This window comes from Pleurodeles waltl, chromosome 5, assembly GCF_031143425.1.
Source record: "Pleurodeles waltl isolate 20211129_DDA chromosome 5, aPleWal1.hap1.20221129, whole genome shotgun sequence".
Classification (NCBI taxonomy): domain Eukaryota; kingdom Metazoa; phylum Chordata; class Amphibia; order Caudata; family Salamandridae; genus Pleurodeles; species Pleurodeles waltl.
This window is the reverse complement of record NC_090444.1, coordinates 454,572,931-454,592,487: the sequence shown is the minus strand read 5'-3', so window position 1 is coordinate 454,592,487 and position 19,557 is coordinate 454,572,931. Positions and strand designations below refer to the sequence as shown.

The following is a 19,557-nucleotide window of genomic DNA, read 5'->3' as shown; positions in this document are numbered from 1 at the left end:
GTATTTGTGTGTGTGCCTGGGTGTATGTGTGCGCAAGTGCATGTGCGCTGTAGGCAACTGACTTAACTCTCAGCATACTATATTTAAGTTGATTCGCATGGCCAGCCAGAAAATGAGGCAGGCATAAACTCCACACTGTAAAGTATTCCAGTCAATTAATTAATAAAAATTACAGAAAAGAATGGTGAATTACAATGGACAGCGCTAAACCCTAAAATCACAAATGTCATGTTGAAACTATGGCAAATGGAAGGCATGAACTCCTATGCAGGTGGGCACAAAAAGGAACAGCAGCAGACGAAATAACTTAGCAGCCATTCAGCATTCCCAGCTAAGGAAAGTGTAGTCGCCCTGTGTGAGTTTGAGGAGCTAAAGAGCTAAACAGCTTACATTGTATTTCAAATCCTCCAGTGCAGCAGCTCATAATGTTGTGTTTTACTGTGTTATGCTATATTTGGAACCACAATCATCCAGAGTTCTCTGTCTACTCACTGATTTCCCCTTAACACTGAATGAGACAAATAAGCCAAGATTGTCTATACCTAACTCACACAAATATGTACCTGTGCAGTACATATATATCAAAGGTACATAGATGTGGAGGTAGGAATAGTAAATCTATGCTTCCCTATATGCACCGACATTTCAACATTGTCCTTCGAAATTCTGTCCCAGATATTAGTATGCCATAACATTGCTGGCGTTGATATTCAGTAGTACAATCGCCTCTCACATATGTCTATGCTTCCTCCACATAAGAGCTAAACAGAGCAGGACGAAGCCGTTTGCGGGAAGGTAAGGGAGAAGGAGGTACCTTTTACCATCACACTAAATTTGAATCGTATCTAGATGCTAATGTTCCCTTGCGGAGCAATGACACATAAGATATATTTAAACTTTGTTTACAATACCTAAACGTCAACTATAGGATATGAGCATTTTATTCTAACATACAAAATACATTGCTTGTGTGAGTCTGCCTATGAATACGTAATCACCTAAGCAAAATTAGATAAGAGAGCACGATTCATGCTCACACTGACTCCATGTTATCTCTCCTCTAATTAGAAACACATAAGCTAGTTGGTGTTTTTAGCACAAAAAGAAATAAAACATAATATATACCACTTATATTACCGTTAATAAAGAACAAACAATGAAAATATTAAATTGTCTTTTTCTATTTTCAAAAACCTGTATTTAAGATATATATATAACCAAACATCAGTTTAAAAATAATAAAGACAAACACAACAGGGTCTGCGTGCCTTACCATAACTGCTAACCACACTAAATTTACTAGACCCTCCACTAACATTGGAACTAAATGTGCACATAACAGACTTTCTTAAACGTAGTCACATTTTACGTGCATTTCTGACCATTTCACTGTAGCCCCAAACGTATTTTAAAATGATTGCTAATTTCCATGTAAATCTTTTTGAACATCTGCAGAAAATATTACTCCGCTATCATCCCGTTTGCTTTCAAGTATTGAATTACTTGTTTATTTACACTACCAAATGATTTAAAAAATAAATGCGCGGGGAATTCTGCCTTTATTTTATCATCACTCGAAGTGGTTTAACTTCTTACTGCATAATCATAAAAGCTGTTCCTATAAGCAAGCGTTTATGCTAAGTATTAAGCACTATAAAATGTGCGTTACAAACTTTACAAGGCTTAGTACCCATATGTGGAGAATAACTTTGGGCGAAAGAACACTGCAACACCTCATGCTCTGTTCACCACAGAGAGCACATACCCACTAACGTAGCATTAAATATCACACTTACTATGGTATGTGCTGCTCCACTCTACTTTTCTTAATGGCGCTTAATAACTAGTACTGTACACCCAACTAATTTATGAATCGTTTGCCCCTGTAAAACTACAGTGACCTTTGGCAGTCTGCATTTCAATCCCCTTCCCTCAACAAGGCTTCAAAGCAAACTTGAACTAATTAATCCCTGATACAAATACAATAACTTTATCAATCTAAACTGCACGTTTGGATAATATTTAATCTTAATAATAGCAACACTGTATTTCAAACTTCAATTAAAACAGTGCAATGTCAACACTGACTTGTGTCCTTCACGCCACGTGTCAAATGCTGTTCGCCAGCACCCCACTTGCTGAAGCTGATCATATATTATCCCAGTTAGCATACACGAAATGGCAATTATTGTAACTGGGTAAAAACTTTCTGAGGGCTATTTGGGATACCCGCAGGGGAATTGTAAACATATTTAAAGTAAACCTGGTCATTTTAATTGCCCACAGTTAATCTGTGACTATAGAACATCAAGGAAATAATTTCAGTACCATTGGTGTCACCTTTTGTTTTACTTCGATTAGCACTTCAAACACAAAAATGATGTTCACTCCTGGCTTTTAAAAACATATTTTGCCAAGTACACTTAGCAAAATTTATTCATTTTCAGAGACATTTGTGAAGTGGCCCACACCTTAAGACATTGTTTGCACTCTTTATAAAATCACTTCCTAATGGAATCATGGGGAATTTGCCCTTGAGTATCAAAGTTCAGGTAAAAGGTTAGAGGTATGTTTCATTTTATGAAACCGAGCATCTACACTTGCTGCTTCAATTAAAACAGTAAAACGTATTTTAAATTCCAAGAGATCATGGGCCCACAGACAAAACTGGCATATTTCCTCTATCTAACATAAAGCATAGTCTTTACCATTTTAAATGTAAATGGCATTTATGTTATTTCATGTTGCTTGGTGAATCAACTGAAATACAAAACGTCCCTGACCCTCGAAAATTATCATTATACAAAATCTAACACGAAAAACCCTAAATGGCTATTTATCTTACTGTGGCTGAGTCCTGTAAAATTGACTCTTAGTTATCAAGCAATTGTAACATAAGTTAGCTACAAAACGAATTCAGTTGAAGTGTTTGAGGGAAACATTGAAAAATGATTGCAATATGAATGATCTGCATTTAAGATACAAAGCAGTACGTTTTAACAGGATATCAAATGGCAGATTTGTTGGAGTGAAACTGTAAATCTGTGACAAGCTCACAAAACCGATATTTCATTTGCCCTCAGAAAACATGGACTAATATACTCCAATGGGTATTAGATTCAGAAATAGCAACGTTCTAAAAAAAAGTTTTAATCTCTAAGGAGCATGAGCCTGAAAAAGTAGATTTTCAGCTAAAAAAACGTTCTCACTCTTGCCAATATGAACACTGTATCACTGCTATTTGATTAAAATGTAGTGATATGGCTTTTAGATTATAGCAAACACGCCATTATCACACAATAACCAGTTAGGTTGGACACCACTGCTTTGAATTTAATTAAATGCTGATCGTGGTAGCATCTTTGGATTTTACACATTAATGTGTAGCTTATCTGAATAGGATTGGTATAGTTCTCAGTACTTGCTTTGACATATTCGTCAACACAAAATATTTATTTAGAAAAGACACATTCTGGAAAACCCAAGAATGCATTTAGGGAAGTGCTGAAACTAAACATGCAAGGACGCACTGCACTTCCTAGCTATTACAATTTAACACAAACTGACCCGCAGTTTGAAAAAAATATATTTTTATGAAAATCAATGCTTCTTTGCTTATTCGCTGCATGCATAAGTATGTTCAGAAACTTTTTGGAACATCTGCAAAAATTGAGTGGAGCAGACTTAACACACTGGTGTGAAATACGTTCATCATAAAAGTGAAGTTTCCTTCCAAAAAGCAAGACCAGATAAAAAAAAAAATACTGGTAGCAAGCAAATCAGACATCCCACATTTTCACCTTCAGCGAGCAGACTGTACAATAGTCTCGAAAAAGCACGTGCTCTGTCCACAATTTGGAACTTAGCTATTACCAGCAAACTTCTGAGCTGGTAATTATAATTAACTAAAAAATCGTCTTCACTGTAACAGTACCTCAAATTAAACCTTGATGGAAGGTCACAACTTGTAGGCTACTTCAAAACTCCCCTGTTCTGTCTTTGAAAAATTTTGCTACACTGCTTCCTTTACCAATATAATTTACAATATCAATATCGTAATTTAAAAATGTCAGACTCAATAAAAATATATTAAACAGAGAAGGGTTGTGGCTGGTAGTAGAAATAACAGTTAAGGAACAGTGCTTAGCCAGGCAGGAGGGAGGCTGTTTATTCCTTGTAAATTCAATGAAACCAACATATTCAGTAATATTGAGATGAGTGATCCTAGAGGTCTCAGCTAACTCTTGATCAACAGGCTAATCTTTCACCATGACACTTTTCGTTAGTCTTGGGCTGTCCTTTATTTCCACCGTACACCTCCTGTTTTTTTTCCCCCTGATGCATCCATACAGTATTTTCCTTGGTCATGCCCGTTCCACTTATAAAAGCCATGGTGTTTACGTCGTTATATTTTGCTTATCTCTCTCGCTGTACCAACGTGTAAATGTAATGAACGTGCCATCTAAACTAAGCTAGACACTTACTAAAACAAAATGACACTTCCATTCGTGCAATTGTCTGTAAATGACACGAGACATTCGTGTATATTTATCGGAATTAGTAAAAGTTGAAAATATAGGCATTTTTCCACTGGCAGGAACATTGGCCAATCAATTTCGGCGGGCAAAAAGAAAAGGGAACTTAAAAATGGCCTGACTAATTCTCAAAATGAGGCCTGCTCCTTGCCACGAAGAGCAGCCGTGGTGAGCTAGTCTGAGACACTTCAACCTGTGCTCCCGCTGCCTCCCCGTCAAGTGAAGGGAATGCGCTGCGTTTGCGCGTACAGCCTGCCAGCGAGCCCGCAGAGGCGCGCACAGTCTGCGGAGCAAAGCAACTGGACCGCGGCCCGCAACTTAACCCCGGAAGTGGAAACTCTGTAGCCCCGCGAGAGCAAGTTGCGCTAGTCTGTTCCTAGGCAAAGTGATCCTACAGGGGTGACCGGTCAGAGAAGCAAATGAGAAGCAGCTGCCTAGTCCCTGGCACAGTTAAAGCATGCGCCCTCCCCTTGAAAGAAGAGGGCTTCACTCCGCAAAACTCAACCGGCTCTAGAGACAAAGGGGTTAATTGGATAACTAGGCACTCAAGCTCGCATAACACCTGAAGGGGATCAGCGTTTGTCAGCACAGCCAGGAGGAGACAACAACAGGGCCTCAAACTGGCTGGGCAACATTGGCGAGGTAAAGAGAAAGGCTCCCTTCTTCGGCCCCGCTTCCGTTGTGTGTTTGTGACAGGCAAAGGGGCTTTGCTGAACTCGGCCTCTGTCACGGTAGTTATCCACTAGCGCCCCTCTCCAAACAACAGTCCCCACAAATGTGAAGTGGGTTTCACGCATTGTAAGGAAAAGACTACTGGGATGCAGGAAGCGCCGATCGATAGATAGATAGATAGATAGATAGATAGATAGATAGATAGATAGATAGATAGATAGATAGACAGACAGACAGATCATGCTTTAAAAAGGCGGCATTGTTTTCTTCTCCCTGTGAACACTAGTTTTAAGACAGCATCACAGTGCCTGGAGAAAAATATTCAAATGCATTTCAGCTGAACATTAAGAAGCCGGGACATTACAGCAGCCTGAAATATTTAATGTGCAGTGCAACCTGTCTGCCTACGTCAGACAGTTTAAACGGGTTATAAGTGTGCTGCCAGCTCTCACTTAAGGCCCTTGATTTTCAGCCTGACTGAAATGCATAAAGCGAGGTTCCTTCACACAACAGCCTGTATGATGCATTGTACCTCGTCAATATTTACCAAAAGGAATATTTGGTGTCTCGTACAGCTTTTCCCTTGAATATAGTAGTGATTCGTAGAGAAAACGGGCATAAATCTTCATTTTGGATGCAATTAAAGTGTTGATTTCATTCATGCCCTCGAGCGGTTCTTGTAATTTGCTCAAATAGCTTTATGTACCCAGCACTCTAGAGCTTTTAGAAACCCATTTTCTCGTTAAACTTGTTGGATTACAATTTTTTTGCTCAGCAGTTTTCAAGTTTCCATACTCCGAGTCTCCACCTAAATAGTCGCCCGTTGGTTTGAAGGCTTTATTTAGTGGGTTGCAAGGTTAGGAGTGTGGTATGTGAACTTTCACTTTTCGGTAAAGTGAAAAATAAACACCCGTGGTGAGCAAAACATCACCTTCCCCCCTCCCCAACCACTCAATGGCCTAGGGACATATCCATATTTTCAAAGAGAAAATAGTACTTTTAAGCTAAGAGTTCAGAGAAATGGGTTAGGTCTGAAGGGACGATGTTTTAAACGTGACTTTTGCCGTCACCTTTTTACTGCTAGTCGATTGAAGATCTGTAAATAAATTATAAGAAATAATATCACGCCCATTCTTCTTTCAGTAGTGAGGAATTTTCTACCCCGATAGCCCAGTGGCTGTGCACAGAAGCGTTCTCGGAGGATCTGGGATCGCACCCTGCCTTCAGCCGCATGGGAGGCAACTCCCGAAGACTGCTCGTGACATGGGCTAGCGTCGAGAGGCCAGTGAGACCGACTGTAACCGGCTATCACATAGGATATCAGGCCACAGATGGGGGTATTACTCCATATGAAGGGTTTTACGTACCGGAGAGTGATGCAAACACCCCCCTGGTGCGCCCCGCGCCAATGCACACACACAAACACACACAGTGGCACACAAACACACAACACCGCAGTCAGGCAAGTTCTCAGAGGAGAGCAGCCGTTTTGGCGCCCACAATTCTATTCCTCGGTGGCCTTTTGTGTATGAACCGCAGCTGACACGTCTCGACGGGTCTGTGTGATTTAGCCCACTCACAACAGGAAACGATGCCTAGAAGAAGGGCGCCTTGGACATGTTTACGGAGCGTCAGACCCCATCAGATATGTGATCAATCACCGGGGCTGGCTTTAAACACTGAAGGGGCCAAGGCCTTGCAGATTCATTAGGAGACGCAGATCCCGCCCCCTAGACGTGATCTGACCCACTCGTAGGTTCCCAAAAATAGCTGGTATCCCTGTGATCTCTCATCTACAAAATACTATCTGAACGTGGTGATTTTTGCACTCATAGGTAGCAGATGCCCCTCCCCCCTTTTTTGTTTATGCAAAATAATGACATCTCCTACCTACGACCCTGACCTTTGTCCTGGAATAGACAATTACTCGCTGGGCCACTGATTTTGAAATTGTGATCAGATTTGTACTCAGTCTCCCAAATTCTCGAACGCGGGCGGGATGCGTGACAGCAGGGACTTTTTATGCTCGTTTTCTTTATTTCTGAAAGCCTTGCACCTTACTCTACTGTGGACCCGGAGAGAGAAAATAAAATGGGCGCGCTGGCAGCCGCCAGCTTCTGAACAAAGCAATGTTCACTGAGGTCTAAAAGCGATCGGCCAAGGAAAACTGACAAGGGGAGCTAATGAAGCGTGCAGACAGGCGGGTGAGGCCCTGGCGCTCACTGCTCCACGGAGTCTCGTTCTGTAGGGCCCGGACCGCCTATATGGGACGGGAGCCGTGGACCTTGTTGCACGGGAACTGCTTCCGGAGTGTGTATCTGGGAAACATAACCATAGAGGAATGGCAAAATTAAAGGAGCTAGACCGACTATCCGGGTAGTTGTGTCGCACCAAGGGAAACCAGCGACCACACCAAGCGGTGGGCACAGGCAACACGAAAATGCCCAGAGCACCTTTCCGGGAGTATGCCTCCTGCCCTGTAAGCGGGGACCTAGGCCCACAGAGCAGAAGCTGCAGGCTACTTAGGCACCTATGGATTTTCAGAGCCACAACACACAGGATGCGGGAATCAGAATGAAAGCAACAGATCACTCATCAGTGGCAGTGCCACCCCACGACCAGTGCCAGCGAACAGCCCCTGGGAGGACAGAGACATCTATCCGGTGGCAGCACAACCATAACAGAGTAGAAAGACATCCAGAGAAAAGGGACCATACCTATTCAGAACACCAGAACGTGGCGGACGTGGAACCTCTGAGAGCGGGACCTCGGACACAGAGAGGCCTAGGGCGGTGGATGTGAGTGTTGGGGGTGGTGCAGAACGAAAACAAACAAGGGGCTAAGAAGCAAGATGAAAGGGCCAGACTAGCAATCTGGGAACCTGACCACATCGCGCCCTAAAAAGCCCACGATCATGGCAGCACGGCTGGCAACGCCGGTCCACGTTCACACTTTTCGGTTGGAAGCTCTAATGAAGCGATAATAGGAGCACTTTTCCCCTTCCCTCCAGCACTGGGGTGTGCCCATCAGGGGCCTAATAAGATGCAGATCACACAAGGGCGCCCGGGGCCACGTGGCTCCTCCTACCTGGTCTGTGAGATTCGCCGAGCGGCCCATGTCCTCGCTGTCCGACTTGGAACCGCCTTCGCGGTCGTCGATCACCAGGTCAATGGGCATCTTTCCCTTCAAGCAGCTGATGTACCGATGGCAGAAGTTGTCGCACAGCTCGTGCACCTGCGGACAGAGACAGATGGGCGATGAGCAAGGGAAGCACTCAGACTGGAGTCGAGCTGGCAAGTGGCACGCGCAACGCCCTCCCTAAACACACATCACACACTCCTTTAGTGACCAGGAACATGCCCCAGGGACCCTCAGGGCCGCCCAGAATCGGGAATAACGTGACGTCTTGTCGAAATAGAGATGTCCCAGGAAACTGACAGTGACATGTTGGTTTTAGGGTGAAAATGACTAATCCCAGGAGCTACATGTGCCAGTCTCGGGGTGGGAGATGTTCGGCGTGTGAACAATAAATGGAAACGGTGTGGTGGCACTGAATAATGTCACCGTAAACCTATCTCCATGTCCCACCTAAGGGCAGTTAAAAAAAAAAAAAAACAACTATGCACAGCATGTTAAACCTGTATTGTGTGGCTGGGAAGCCCGTACTGTAAACGTGTACTTATGACCCCTTTTTTCTGGAAAACATCTCTCACAAGAGGGAAGTGTCTATAATGTAAATCTGTGTTGGAACTTCCTGCAACTTATGAACTTTCACTTTTTGGCGAACTAATAAAAATATACCGATAATGTAGATGCAAAACTGAGCCAGGTTGTGTCTTGCACCCCTCTCCTCCCCTAAGGTCATTGATATTTTAAAAAGAGAATTTTTAAAAGGAGAATATGAACACGTTTTCAAACAACACACTGAATGTTTGGTTAGGATGACAAAGGAAATCACATTAAGCAATGTTGTTTTCTTCCCGCCCACTGTTCTGTGTTTTCTGCACTTGCCAGAAAATGAGAGGATGTGAAAATCGGTCTTATTTTTGAGCATGGCAGAAACGCTTTCGTTTCTATAAAATACACCCCTGGTTTCTTGTTGACAGAAAGGGTTGGTTGTCAGACTGGGCGTCCTGGCAATTTCTAGCTACTTAGCATTCACATTGCTAACAGATTTAATGGCAAAAATGGCGAACAGGGCCCCGGGATGAGGCGCCTCGCTCCTCACTGTGCTGCTCGCCACTTCCCCAGATCCAGAGGTTGTTAGGCCCGCAGTGGCTTTTGTTCCACCCAAACCTTTCCCGGACAATGCCTGCCCCGAGCTTGACCTGCTAATATAACTTTTTTTTTAATGGGGTTTAATCTCAATAAAAGCAAACAAAATGCTAAAAGGAATGCCTACACTCGTAAACATGCCCCTTCTGAAAAACACCCCCCTGGCGTATGATTTATTGGTCAAAACCCCCCAAAGTCCGGCGGAGGAGGCGGGATTGCAACTGTTTATAGAATCACAGCGAGAAGCCGAATGGAGCGCAGGGCTCGGGCGCTTGTGAGGCCGCTTTTAATGGCCGGGATTGTAATTAAACTGCGAAGAGCAATGGGCGCCGAGATTCGGCTTGACACTAATTACATGGGAGCAGCAAAGAAAGACGTGTATGCAAATGCGTAAAAAGCTTGGAATGCAGCAATATTTCAGCGTGAGAGGGAGCATTACCTTTTCTAACTCCAGTAGATGAAACCGTAATACTTGTATGGCTTGGATCATCTGAGGAAGAGGAGGGAAAACACAAAAGGCAACATGAAGAACACCAGCTTGGATAGATTTCGCGTTTTCACACCGGCCATTATCAGCATGCCTCTTAAATTCCAGTCACACACAACTTATAAGCAGCATTTCACGATCTGGACATTTCTGGGAGTGTGCAAAATACATTTCTGACAGGGGAAGTGGCAATTATCACATATTCCTTTCAAAGTAAACATGCATCCATCCCTATTTATTCCATTTGAAAGACTAGGGACTCAAAACGTTCAAAAGTAAAACTTTCATGAAGCCATTTTACTTCTCAATAAGTGGCAACAGATTAAGTCCTGAAATGTCACTTAAAAATAAATTATATAAACTTTGCATCTATATGGCAAATGGTCTGCATACGTCATGCGCAAATATAACCACGCACACCCCCTGGGCAGGCAATTGTACACAAAAAGTCACATTGAGCATACCAGCTCTTACCAAATTGTCCAGCTCTGGATTTGAAGAAAAGAGGGGCTTTTCTGCTCGAATCTAAACCAATAAAACCAGAATGAATTAAACACTAGGTTACAGATAAAAAGCAAGCTTGATAATGGTTTATGACTTTCGAGAGACACTGTTTACTGTATGCAGACTGTACTAGGCGCCAAGAGTACCCTATAAGGCACATCTGTTATCTGACATAAAATGCCACCTAACTTTGGCAGTTACCGCTAAGAAAGAGGCGCACATCTCATCAGTGCAAGGCGTAAATTAGCAGCATTTGTAATCCGAATAACATGAATATTTTACAGCTCAGTATGGCCATAAAAGGATTAGTTGCCAATATAAAATGACATTTTTTTTCCCGGAGTGTCGTTCTTTTACTGCCTCGTGGCTTTGCTGACCTGTTTGGCGAACACTGCGATGTCCTCGTTGAAAGACTCCGAGGAGCAGACGTCCCCGCCCGCTACTCCGGGCTCCCGGGGGGTACACGTCGCTAATTCACATTTTTCAAAGATCAGTGCTAGCAGAGGGAAGAGAGGGTGCCTGCAAGAAAACACAAGAGGCGCATGTATGAGACCCAGGCTCAGAAGCAACATGTTTCGAAACACTGGCGAGACTTTCCTTGCACCAGGGTTGGATCCGCAGCACTGTGGACACAACCCCCGTGCACCCCCAAGATTCACACCATGAAACCACAGTACCGTGGAGGGAATCCCCCTGCTGCCCTAGGGTTCGCACTACTGACCTACGCGTCGTGGGCAGCACCACCTAATGCTCCCAGCATTTACCCTATGAGCCTGCAGCACCGTGGACACCCCCACCCCCTCAAAACACACCGACCTACAAGATTCACACGATTGACTCCACAACATTGTGAACTCAAACACACTTGTTCGGCAGGATTCAAACAATGGACCACCAGCACTGAGGCAGAGCCTTCTTCGCCTGCAGGATTCAAACTACAGGCTCACAAAAAGTGCACAGAAACTCCCTGTCCTGCAGAAGACCCTCTTCTCGCGCCCCCCTCCCCCCAAAAAAAATTCTATCGCGGACCCACAAATGTGGACGCAAGAGTCACGCTATTGACTCGCAGCACTCTGGACAGGCCCTCCCACCCACATCTCACATGATTCACACTGCCGACCAGCAGCACTGTGGACAGAAACCACGCATCTACCCCCAGGATTCACACTGTGAGCCCACACAATATGGACAGAACCCCCTGTCCGCCGGGATTCACGCTATTTTACCAGCAGCACTGTGGACAGAATCCTCCCCCCTCCCCGACCACTGCTCCCCCACTGTTCACACTGCAACAGTAAGTAACGCTTCTAACCCCGAGGCCTCACTCTCTGAGATGGCACCTCTCTAGATAGAATACCTCTTGCACGGGGGGCTCGCTCTCTGGACCCGCGGCTCTCTGGCTACTCCCCCGCCCCACGTATTCAGGGATTCACAGCAGACCAGTGAGGAACACAAGTCGCCAAGTTCACTGTGTGGGAACACATGCCATGGCCCTGTCAACTCTCGTGAACCACAGGGACGATGTGGATATTATGATTTGAGAGAGTAAATAAGATTACCGTCCATTACGGACTGGCAGTAAAACCCTGTCAATGCTACCACAAGTCAGTTAATAATTAATTTTACTGTCTGCATCGTCTGGGCATCTGTCAGTCGGGGAATGGTACACAAAAACGAACTAGAATTCTTTTGAAAAATACAAATTATTGAAAACAGAAAGTAATTTACATATCCAGATCACTATAAAAAATAACTATTAACTAAAACCGTAATTTGCGCCCCCTTTTCAAAGCAGAATAAATGACACTCCCTCCTTTTTTTAATGTCTGTTAGCGGTGTTATTTATTACGAGCGTAAAATCCCTTGAACTTTCATTTTTAGTCAACGGTTCTATTGTGTAGTTCGGCCCTAAGATGTAAACAGATATATTATGTATTTCAAATCACATGTCAGAATGCACGAGTCTCTGTCCAATTTCAGAAAAGGGGCCTCGGCGATGCAAACTATTTTGAAGGCATAGCGAGTTTAAAGTTTGGAAAGCGATTTAACAGCATCCTTGTTACCAGCTGCCTTTATGACCTACTGTCGTTGAAACTCACATTGTGGGTCACCCGGGTAAGTTTGCGAAGTTTGCCCCAGATCGCAGTGTCCAGTTTAGTGCATAACACATTCACATGTCACTTTGTCACGAGTTACGGCAGCGACACAAACACTGAGATCTCGCGAAAAGGGCCCACAACTACATCATAAATACTGAGATGCGCCTATACCGTAATTACGGCGAAGTACGGCAAGTGTCTGGATGTGATAAAATAGGCAATTTAATACACTTTTACATGTTATAAAAAACAGCCGCACGAGTCTACTTCAGGAATATAATGGAGAAGTCAACATCTCCAGAAAGCGACTCCACTCCTTCAGAGCCCCCTGATGCTTTGGAAACGTTACCAAACACACACACGGCGTCTCCATAGGTCTCGATAATTTATTAAGCAGTGAGTTTGTCCATTCTGGTGACAAAATACAATGACTTGTCATTAAAACCTAGTCTCGCAGGAAGTCCACACGAGAGATACTACAGTTCTACACACAGACAGTCAGGGCTCTCACAGTGCTGCTCCAGTTTAAAGTCACAAGTACTTTAAATTGTGATATTTTCTATTGGCCTGATTGATATAGCCCCGAAAATAGCATACCGAGACTGCAGGGCTGCTGGGTTCACGGCAGTCCTTCTCCAGAACACTTCTGCCGCACATGGGAGGGAACCCTAGAAGTGTGAGAACCCTGGAAGTGTGTGAACCCTGAAAGGGTATGACTCTCCTGGAAGTGTGTGAATCTTCAAAGTGAATCTTGGAAATGTGTGAATCCCATAATCTCGTCATTATCTGTAAATCCAAAGGAAGGCATCAGGTGACAGAGCACCAAAGTTGTTTATTATAAATAAAACTCCCTCAACCGGTGTATATAGATAAACACTAAGTAAGCTAACACTAACACTGTTTGACGCCTTATACAGAATAGCAGTGCCATCACAGTGAGACAAGTCGGGAGCTGCGGCCATTAAATGAACACACGATGTGTTCTGTGGGCGTTGGTTCTCAGTGGTTGTGTTGTGTTTGCCTCAGGGCGGTGGGCAAGGTGACCCTGGCCAACGGCACCTACCCGTAAATGGAGTCCTTGTCCCGCTTGAGGGCGTCGTTGACGGAGGAGCCCATGCTGGGGGGCATGGCGTTGGTGTGGCCCGTGTGCGGATACTGGTGGGAGTGCAGCGGAGGGCCGTGGTTCAAGTGGTGCACGGGCTGCATGGATCGGGCCGCGTGGGGATCCCCGTACATGGTGCTGGGGAGGCCCACTCCGTCCATACCCCCGTAGTGGGGCAGTTCGTCGTACTGCAGGGCAAAGAGGAGAGAGAAAAAAGAGGTCAGAGAGAGACTGCACAGTGCTAAATCACACCGAGAAAACCACTCTGCTCATACAACCGTGCATGACACCGTAAAAATGTCAAAACTTGCACCCCAGTTCCTGCTTTTTAGAGAGTTTTTACATTCCTTTCCTACCCCATAAAATTTGCACCGCTGCTGACTTATTTTGGAGAGACGTACTAATTTTTGGAGATTTTTGTCAACGTTTTTACACCCCCGCTCTGAAAACGACTCTAGCAAATGCAGGTCAGTTAAGGCTAGCCCTGGAGTAGTTTATATGTAGAAATAATGCAACCCAACTCGTTTCCAAGGCTGAGTTCTCTATTGCAGTATTAATTCCAAACTTTTTCAGATTTTCCTAAAATAGCAATCTTTCTCAAATATGGAAAATTATAGACAACGTTATGGCTAAGTATGTATGCACAAAACACGCAACCCCTTTTTCTCATTTAGGGCATAGCCGTACTTGTATGATAGTTCCAAACTATTTTATATTCCTCTCCTAAAATCATAAAAGCCTCAAAAAACAAATAAAAACTAATATATATATATATATACATATATATATATAAATATATATGTACATATATATAGATAGTTATACAGATAGATAGATTTAAAGAAAGGAGCCATTTCAACTTACTCTTTTTAGGGCATATCTGCCCCCCCTTTCCAACTTTTTTTTACGTTCCTGTTCTAATATATGTCTTCTTAAGTTAGACAACTAAGGTACTAATGATATTCGTCTAAATATATATATATATATCTCCATCCTCACATTCCCTTTATTTACTTTTTTATTTTGAGAGTCGGTTCCCTTTTACACTGCCCTCCTAACACCCTAGCATGCATTCTTCTCCAATGCAAGGCAATTAAAAAGGTGCCATTTCGTTCCCCTATACTCCTAAAACATGCACCCCATCTTTCTATGTGCAGCAGAGAAGAGTCAGCTAATTCCTTCACTGTTTAACGCTCTCCCTCCTATAATACCTGCACTACAATGCAAGTCTAAGTCACTGACCCAATACTTATAGTTTACTATTTCAGCTGCATCATTTCATCTCAGTCGTCTCCGGTTAGAAACACGTATTTTTTAAATTAGTATAGGTTTCTTGGTGTGCACCTAAAACACGTAAGGACCCTACCCCCCCCCCCCCTTATATTCTGTGGGGGGGAAAAACGACTGGCCTACCACATCAGTGTCAATGATACATATGCAAAAACATGCAAACAGGAGAACCAGGGAAAAGTGTCTGAGAGCTGAACCTGTCACGGGAAAACGCCGATGTTTCTGAGTTTCAGAGATTTCACACTTTTCACAACGTGAGGTGAAACACATTGAGGTGCCACGCAGCACATTATAATAGCAAACCGTGCCTTTGTAATTCGCAGCATCAGCTGATATTTTTAAGTAACTCGAAAAAGTGAAGGGTTTTAAGGATTGTGCATAGGCTATCAAATAGTGTCCATGTAAGAGCAGTCTTCTAATATTACAATAGCAGCATCATACGGTATTTCCAAATAATTTAAAAAAGTGAAAGGCTTTAAAGAATGTGCATATTATTACACGTGGAGCCTTTTTGATTGCAAAGCCCTAAGTTAATTCAGAAAACTTAAAAAAGTGGAAGGCTTTAAACATGTGCAGATGATGCAAAGTTGTGTCTTTGAAATAGGAGCACCCTACGGTACTTCCAAATAACTTGAAAAGTGAAGGCTATAATGAATGTGGAGATTATGGTGCTTTTTTAATTGTAACATACCACGGCATTTCAAACAACTTTAAAACATGGGTGTTTTAAAATGAGGTACATTTGAAATAGTAGCACCCTACAGCATTTGAAAATACCTTAAAAACTTAAAAGAGAAAGAACCTTCAAAGGATACAAACATATGTCTATAATACCAGCATCATACGGTATTTCCAAAAAACGTAAAAAGGAGAAAGGCTTAAACAATGTGCAGGGGATGCACAGGTGTATCTTTTTAATTGCAGCATCCTAAGATATTCCAAATAATTTAAGGGGAGTGAAAGGCTTTAAAATGTACACGTGGTGCAAAGTTGTGTCTTTAAAGTAGCACCATTCTATTGCATTTTCAAATAACTTCAAAAAGTGAAAGGCGTTAAGTGTGGAGACAATGCAGAGGTGTGTCTCTGCAATAGCAGTATCCGAATGTAATTCCAAATAATAAGGGATGATTTCAGGTAGTGCCTTTGTAATCGCAGCCTCGTCTTATATTTTCAAATAACTTAGAAAGGGAAAGGCTAGAATGATGTGCAGGTGATGCAAAGACGTGCCCGTGACGCTACCAGCATGCACCACTGCATCATCAAATACATTACAATGCTTTTGTTTTAAATGAGGTGCAAGTGACACCTTGATGTATCTTTGTGAAAGAAGTATCCTATGGTATTTTTAAAAGAGTTGAAAATGTGAAATACATTTAGTGGGAGCACGATACCACATCCTTTAAACGTAACAGGTTAGGCTTTCCAGAATGTCTTTCTGAAAAGTGCAGTTACAACGTCATTATCAGTCTTGTTGCGTAAATATTTTTACTGACTACAAGTTAGGGTGTACCGAGGTTCGGCTGGCAAGAACTCGGCTTAGTAGCACAAGTTCCCGAGGTGAGGCGTGCACTTCTACCATGTGCTACACTTTGACGTGTTTTCATGAGTGGCCCTTTCACTTTGCACTGCCCTGCTGCTTCAAGGGACTTTAAGGCCAAAGCTAAAAGGCCCCCACAAAACACGAGCTGACACCATTAGAGCCTATGTGTAAACGAGGCTCTGCCTGTGGCTGAGCCAGCCCTCTGCCTTCACTTGTAAATGTGCACATGCTTCTGCAGCCCCGGTACACGGGCTCCAACTTCGAAGCTGCCGTACGTTTTCACAGCTTTCTACTTTACGTCTATTTTCCTTAACGTTAACGCATTTTTAAAAGTAAGGACACGCACTTGAAGAAGTGACGTGGCATGAAAAGTCACATTTTGTATCTGTAGATCTACAGCATTTAATAGGAGCATCGATAAGGTTCTTTTCAATTACACCGTAGTTTTCATTGGAGTATATTGCCAATAACAGTGGTAGATAAAGCAGCACTTCAGGTATAATTTATTTGCATGGCTGGAGGTGACTACATTTCCTAGGACTTGTAATGAGAACAATCGTCCTGCGAGATCGTGAGATACATGTCATATTGTTTGGATAATTGTAATGTTACTGGTTTAATGGACCCATTAAAAGTCCCTGCTCATATACTGAGTTATAGTCTGTAAGTGAAGTATTCCTACCCTTGAGTTTGACAACAGTAATGGAGATTCTATGCACCCATAATTTGTTTGTAATAGTTTAGGAATACTTTTGATGCTGGAATACATTTCAGGGAGGGAGGAAATAAAGTGTCGAACTTATGTCCAAGTCTCCTTGACAGTAAACACTAGTGATGTGCAGACCCACATTAAAAACACGTACCCTTTGCGCCATCGGCCTGGCCGGCTCTCCCCTTCCTTCTTCAAATTCTAGTATCTCCCCTCCGATGCCAGTGTGGAATGCAAAACGCAACGCAACAAAACTCCCCAAAAATAAATAAAGGCGTCAAAGTAAAAAAAATCCTCTAAAGTCTCCAAGTGTGTAGAAGAACCGGATCTTCAGCTTCGGTAGAGATCAGATCAAAGCATGAAACTCCTCTTCAGTTTCCAGATGCAGGAGAAAAGGGAATACAAGATAATAGGTTCGCTTGAAAAAAAAAATAAACAGTAAAAAAAGATATGTAAAATTGTCTTTAAAATCGTGCCGGGTGCCCCCCTCAAACTCAGCGTCCTGGTCTCATGGCTGTCAATCAGCGGCTGTCACGGCGGGGTGGGCACGGATCCTTCAGGAGCCGGACCAGCACTCGGCGGTTGGGTGCGGGCAGCGGTGCCGGCGCTGCTCCAGGGTGAGTCTGCGCGAGGCCAGCGAGAAGCGCTCGTGCTCTGGAGGATCCCTGCTCTAGCCGGGCTCTGAGCGCTATGCGACGGCGGCGTGCCCAGCGCGGCTCTGTGTGCGCGCGCTCCTGCTCCCTAGTCTGCTCCAAGTGCGCGGCGGCGGCGGCAGCGGCGGAGGAGGATCTTCGGGAGCAGAATGCAGGAACCCGGAAGTAGTGGTGGCCATAACAGGTCGCGCGGCACACAATGGCTCCTGGGCTGCAACCACTCGCTGGCTCTAAAGAGGGGGAGGAGAGGGGGCGTGGCCTGCGCGGTTGCCGACGGCTGCTCGATCACACAGCCCAGTGCAGAGTTGCCGAGGGATGAGCACAGGGGTTTTGTTTTTCTCCTGGGTTCAGCTTTCTGGTAATCCGTGTTTGGAGGGTGCGACCTGCATTTTAACCTAATCCTTGATTTCCTATTATAATGGTCTTTAGCAATTATACGTCCCCTCAATAGGTTTCTACGGAAAGTCCAAGCGGAGCCGCAGCATTTTACTCTCTGATGACTCTCGTTACAGCATTGATGGGCTCGCGGAACGCGCTCTCGGCGCTGCCTTGGCACAGCAGCAGTGGGACAGCGGCAGGCGGGAGCAGCGTCCGAAACAGGCTTTAAGATGACAGTGGAGAAATGTGCGAAAGTTGTTCTGAAAGACATCTGTGCGTCATTGCCAGGTGCAACAGAGGATCCGATGCCCCAGGCTGGTCACAAAGGAGCAATTATACCCAGCGCATGTCAGTGGAAAGTCATTTCACTAAGTCAGCCTTACAACCTTGGTAGGTTTGAAGTCATGTGTAAAACATCACATTCTCAAACAGTACTAAAATGTCAGAGAGATGGCTCTTGAGCAGGCTCCTTACCGAGTGGTGTACTTTCCATTTATGGGGTCTGGCGGTTGAATCGGCACAACTCGCTGCCCCCCGGTCTGCGCCAAATGCCTCGTGCAAAGGTGATCACCTTGTGTCACTGATGTCATAAGGGATCAGATCGGCTACCAGTACAGGGGCCCTTGATGTGACAAGATCTTCCTCGATGTTTTGATGAAATGAAGTTTCTTTTGACAAAGGAACGTTTTTTTAATTATTGCATCTGAAAAATTAAATGTTTGCACTTTGGGAAATACCTAAACAGTATTTGCAATAGACATTCCCCTTCTGTACAAGTGCCGAGGATGCAGAGCTGAGCGTGTTATTTGGTCTGAAAGTGTCGACAGCACAATTGCAAATGAGAACATATAACTTTTGAACTGAGCTGTTGGCTCTGCTCCACCTCAAAACCAAGATGATTGAGCCGCTAGCGAGAACGGAGACACCCACCCCCGAACAAAACTGGAAATGGTCTCGCCTTATCCCCGGTAGGCGGAGGTTGAGATGTTCTCATCCAATCAGCGCCCTCGCCTCTGCTCGCAGTCTCGCATTGGCTGAGAGCAGAATGAATTATCACATAGTCGATGGTCAGAGCGCTTCGATGAGAGAAGGGTAGTCCGCAGAGCTCACCAGCGGCTGCAGGAGCGTTAGTGTAGCCATGGAGCGTCACGCTGTAGTGTGCTTGCAGAGCCCGCGTGTGGATGTGAGCTTCCCCACGCGAAGTTGGACCGACCTGGCCAGGGAAATCTGTGTCCTAGGCTCACAGTCCCTGTGACACCACAATGCGCACTGTATGAGAAGGTCGCATTTCTAGTGCATAAAATCCAGCCTAT

At 44.2% G+C, this 19,557-nt stretch overlaps 1 protein-coding gene across 3 annotated transcripts in view; it reads right to left on the bottom strand.

The window, feature by feature from the left end:
* The window catches only part of MEIS1 (Meis homeobox 1), a 162,841-nt gene extending 144,771 nt beyond the window's left edge, over nt 1-18,070 (bottom strand). For 2 of the 3 annotated variants that reach the window (XM_069234267.1, XM_069234269.1), the window contains exons 1-6: nt 17,368-17,517; nt 13,636-13,862; nt 10,851-10,992; nt 10,444-10,494; nt 9,922-9,972; nt 8,295-8,441 (exon numbers count right to left, since the gene is read on the bottom strand). In XM_069234267.1, the coding sequence (XP_069090368.1) occupies nt 8,295-8,441; nt 9,922-9,972; nt 10,444-10,494; nt 10,851-10,992; nt 13,636-13,862; nt 17,368-17,379 (630 nt within the window). In that variant the 5' untranslated portion in view covers nt 17,380-17,517. Of the gene's footprint in view, nt 1-8,294; nt 8,442-9,921; nt 9,973-10,443; nt 10,495-10,850; nt 10,993-13,635; nt 13,863-17,367 lie in introns of all 3 variants that reach the window. The other variant, XM_069234268.1, reaches the window with a different exon arrangement.
* Nucleotides 18,071-19,557: the final 1,487 nt, after the last annotated feature.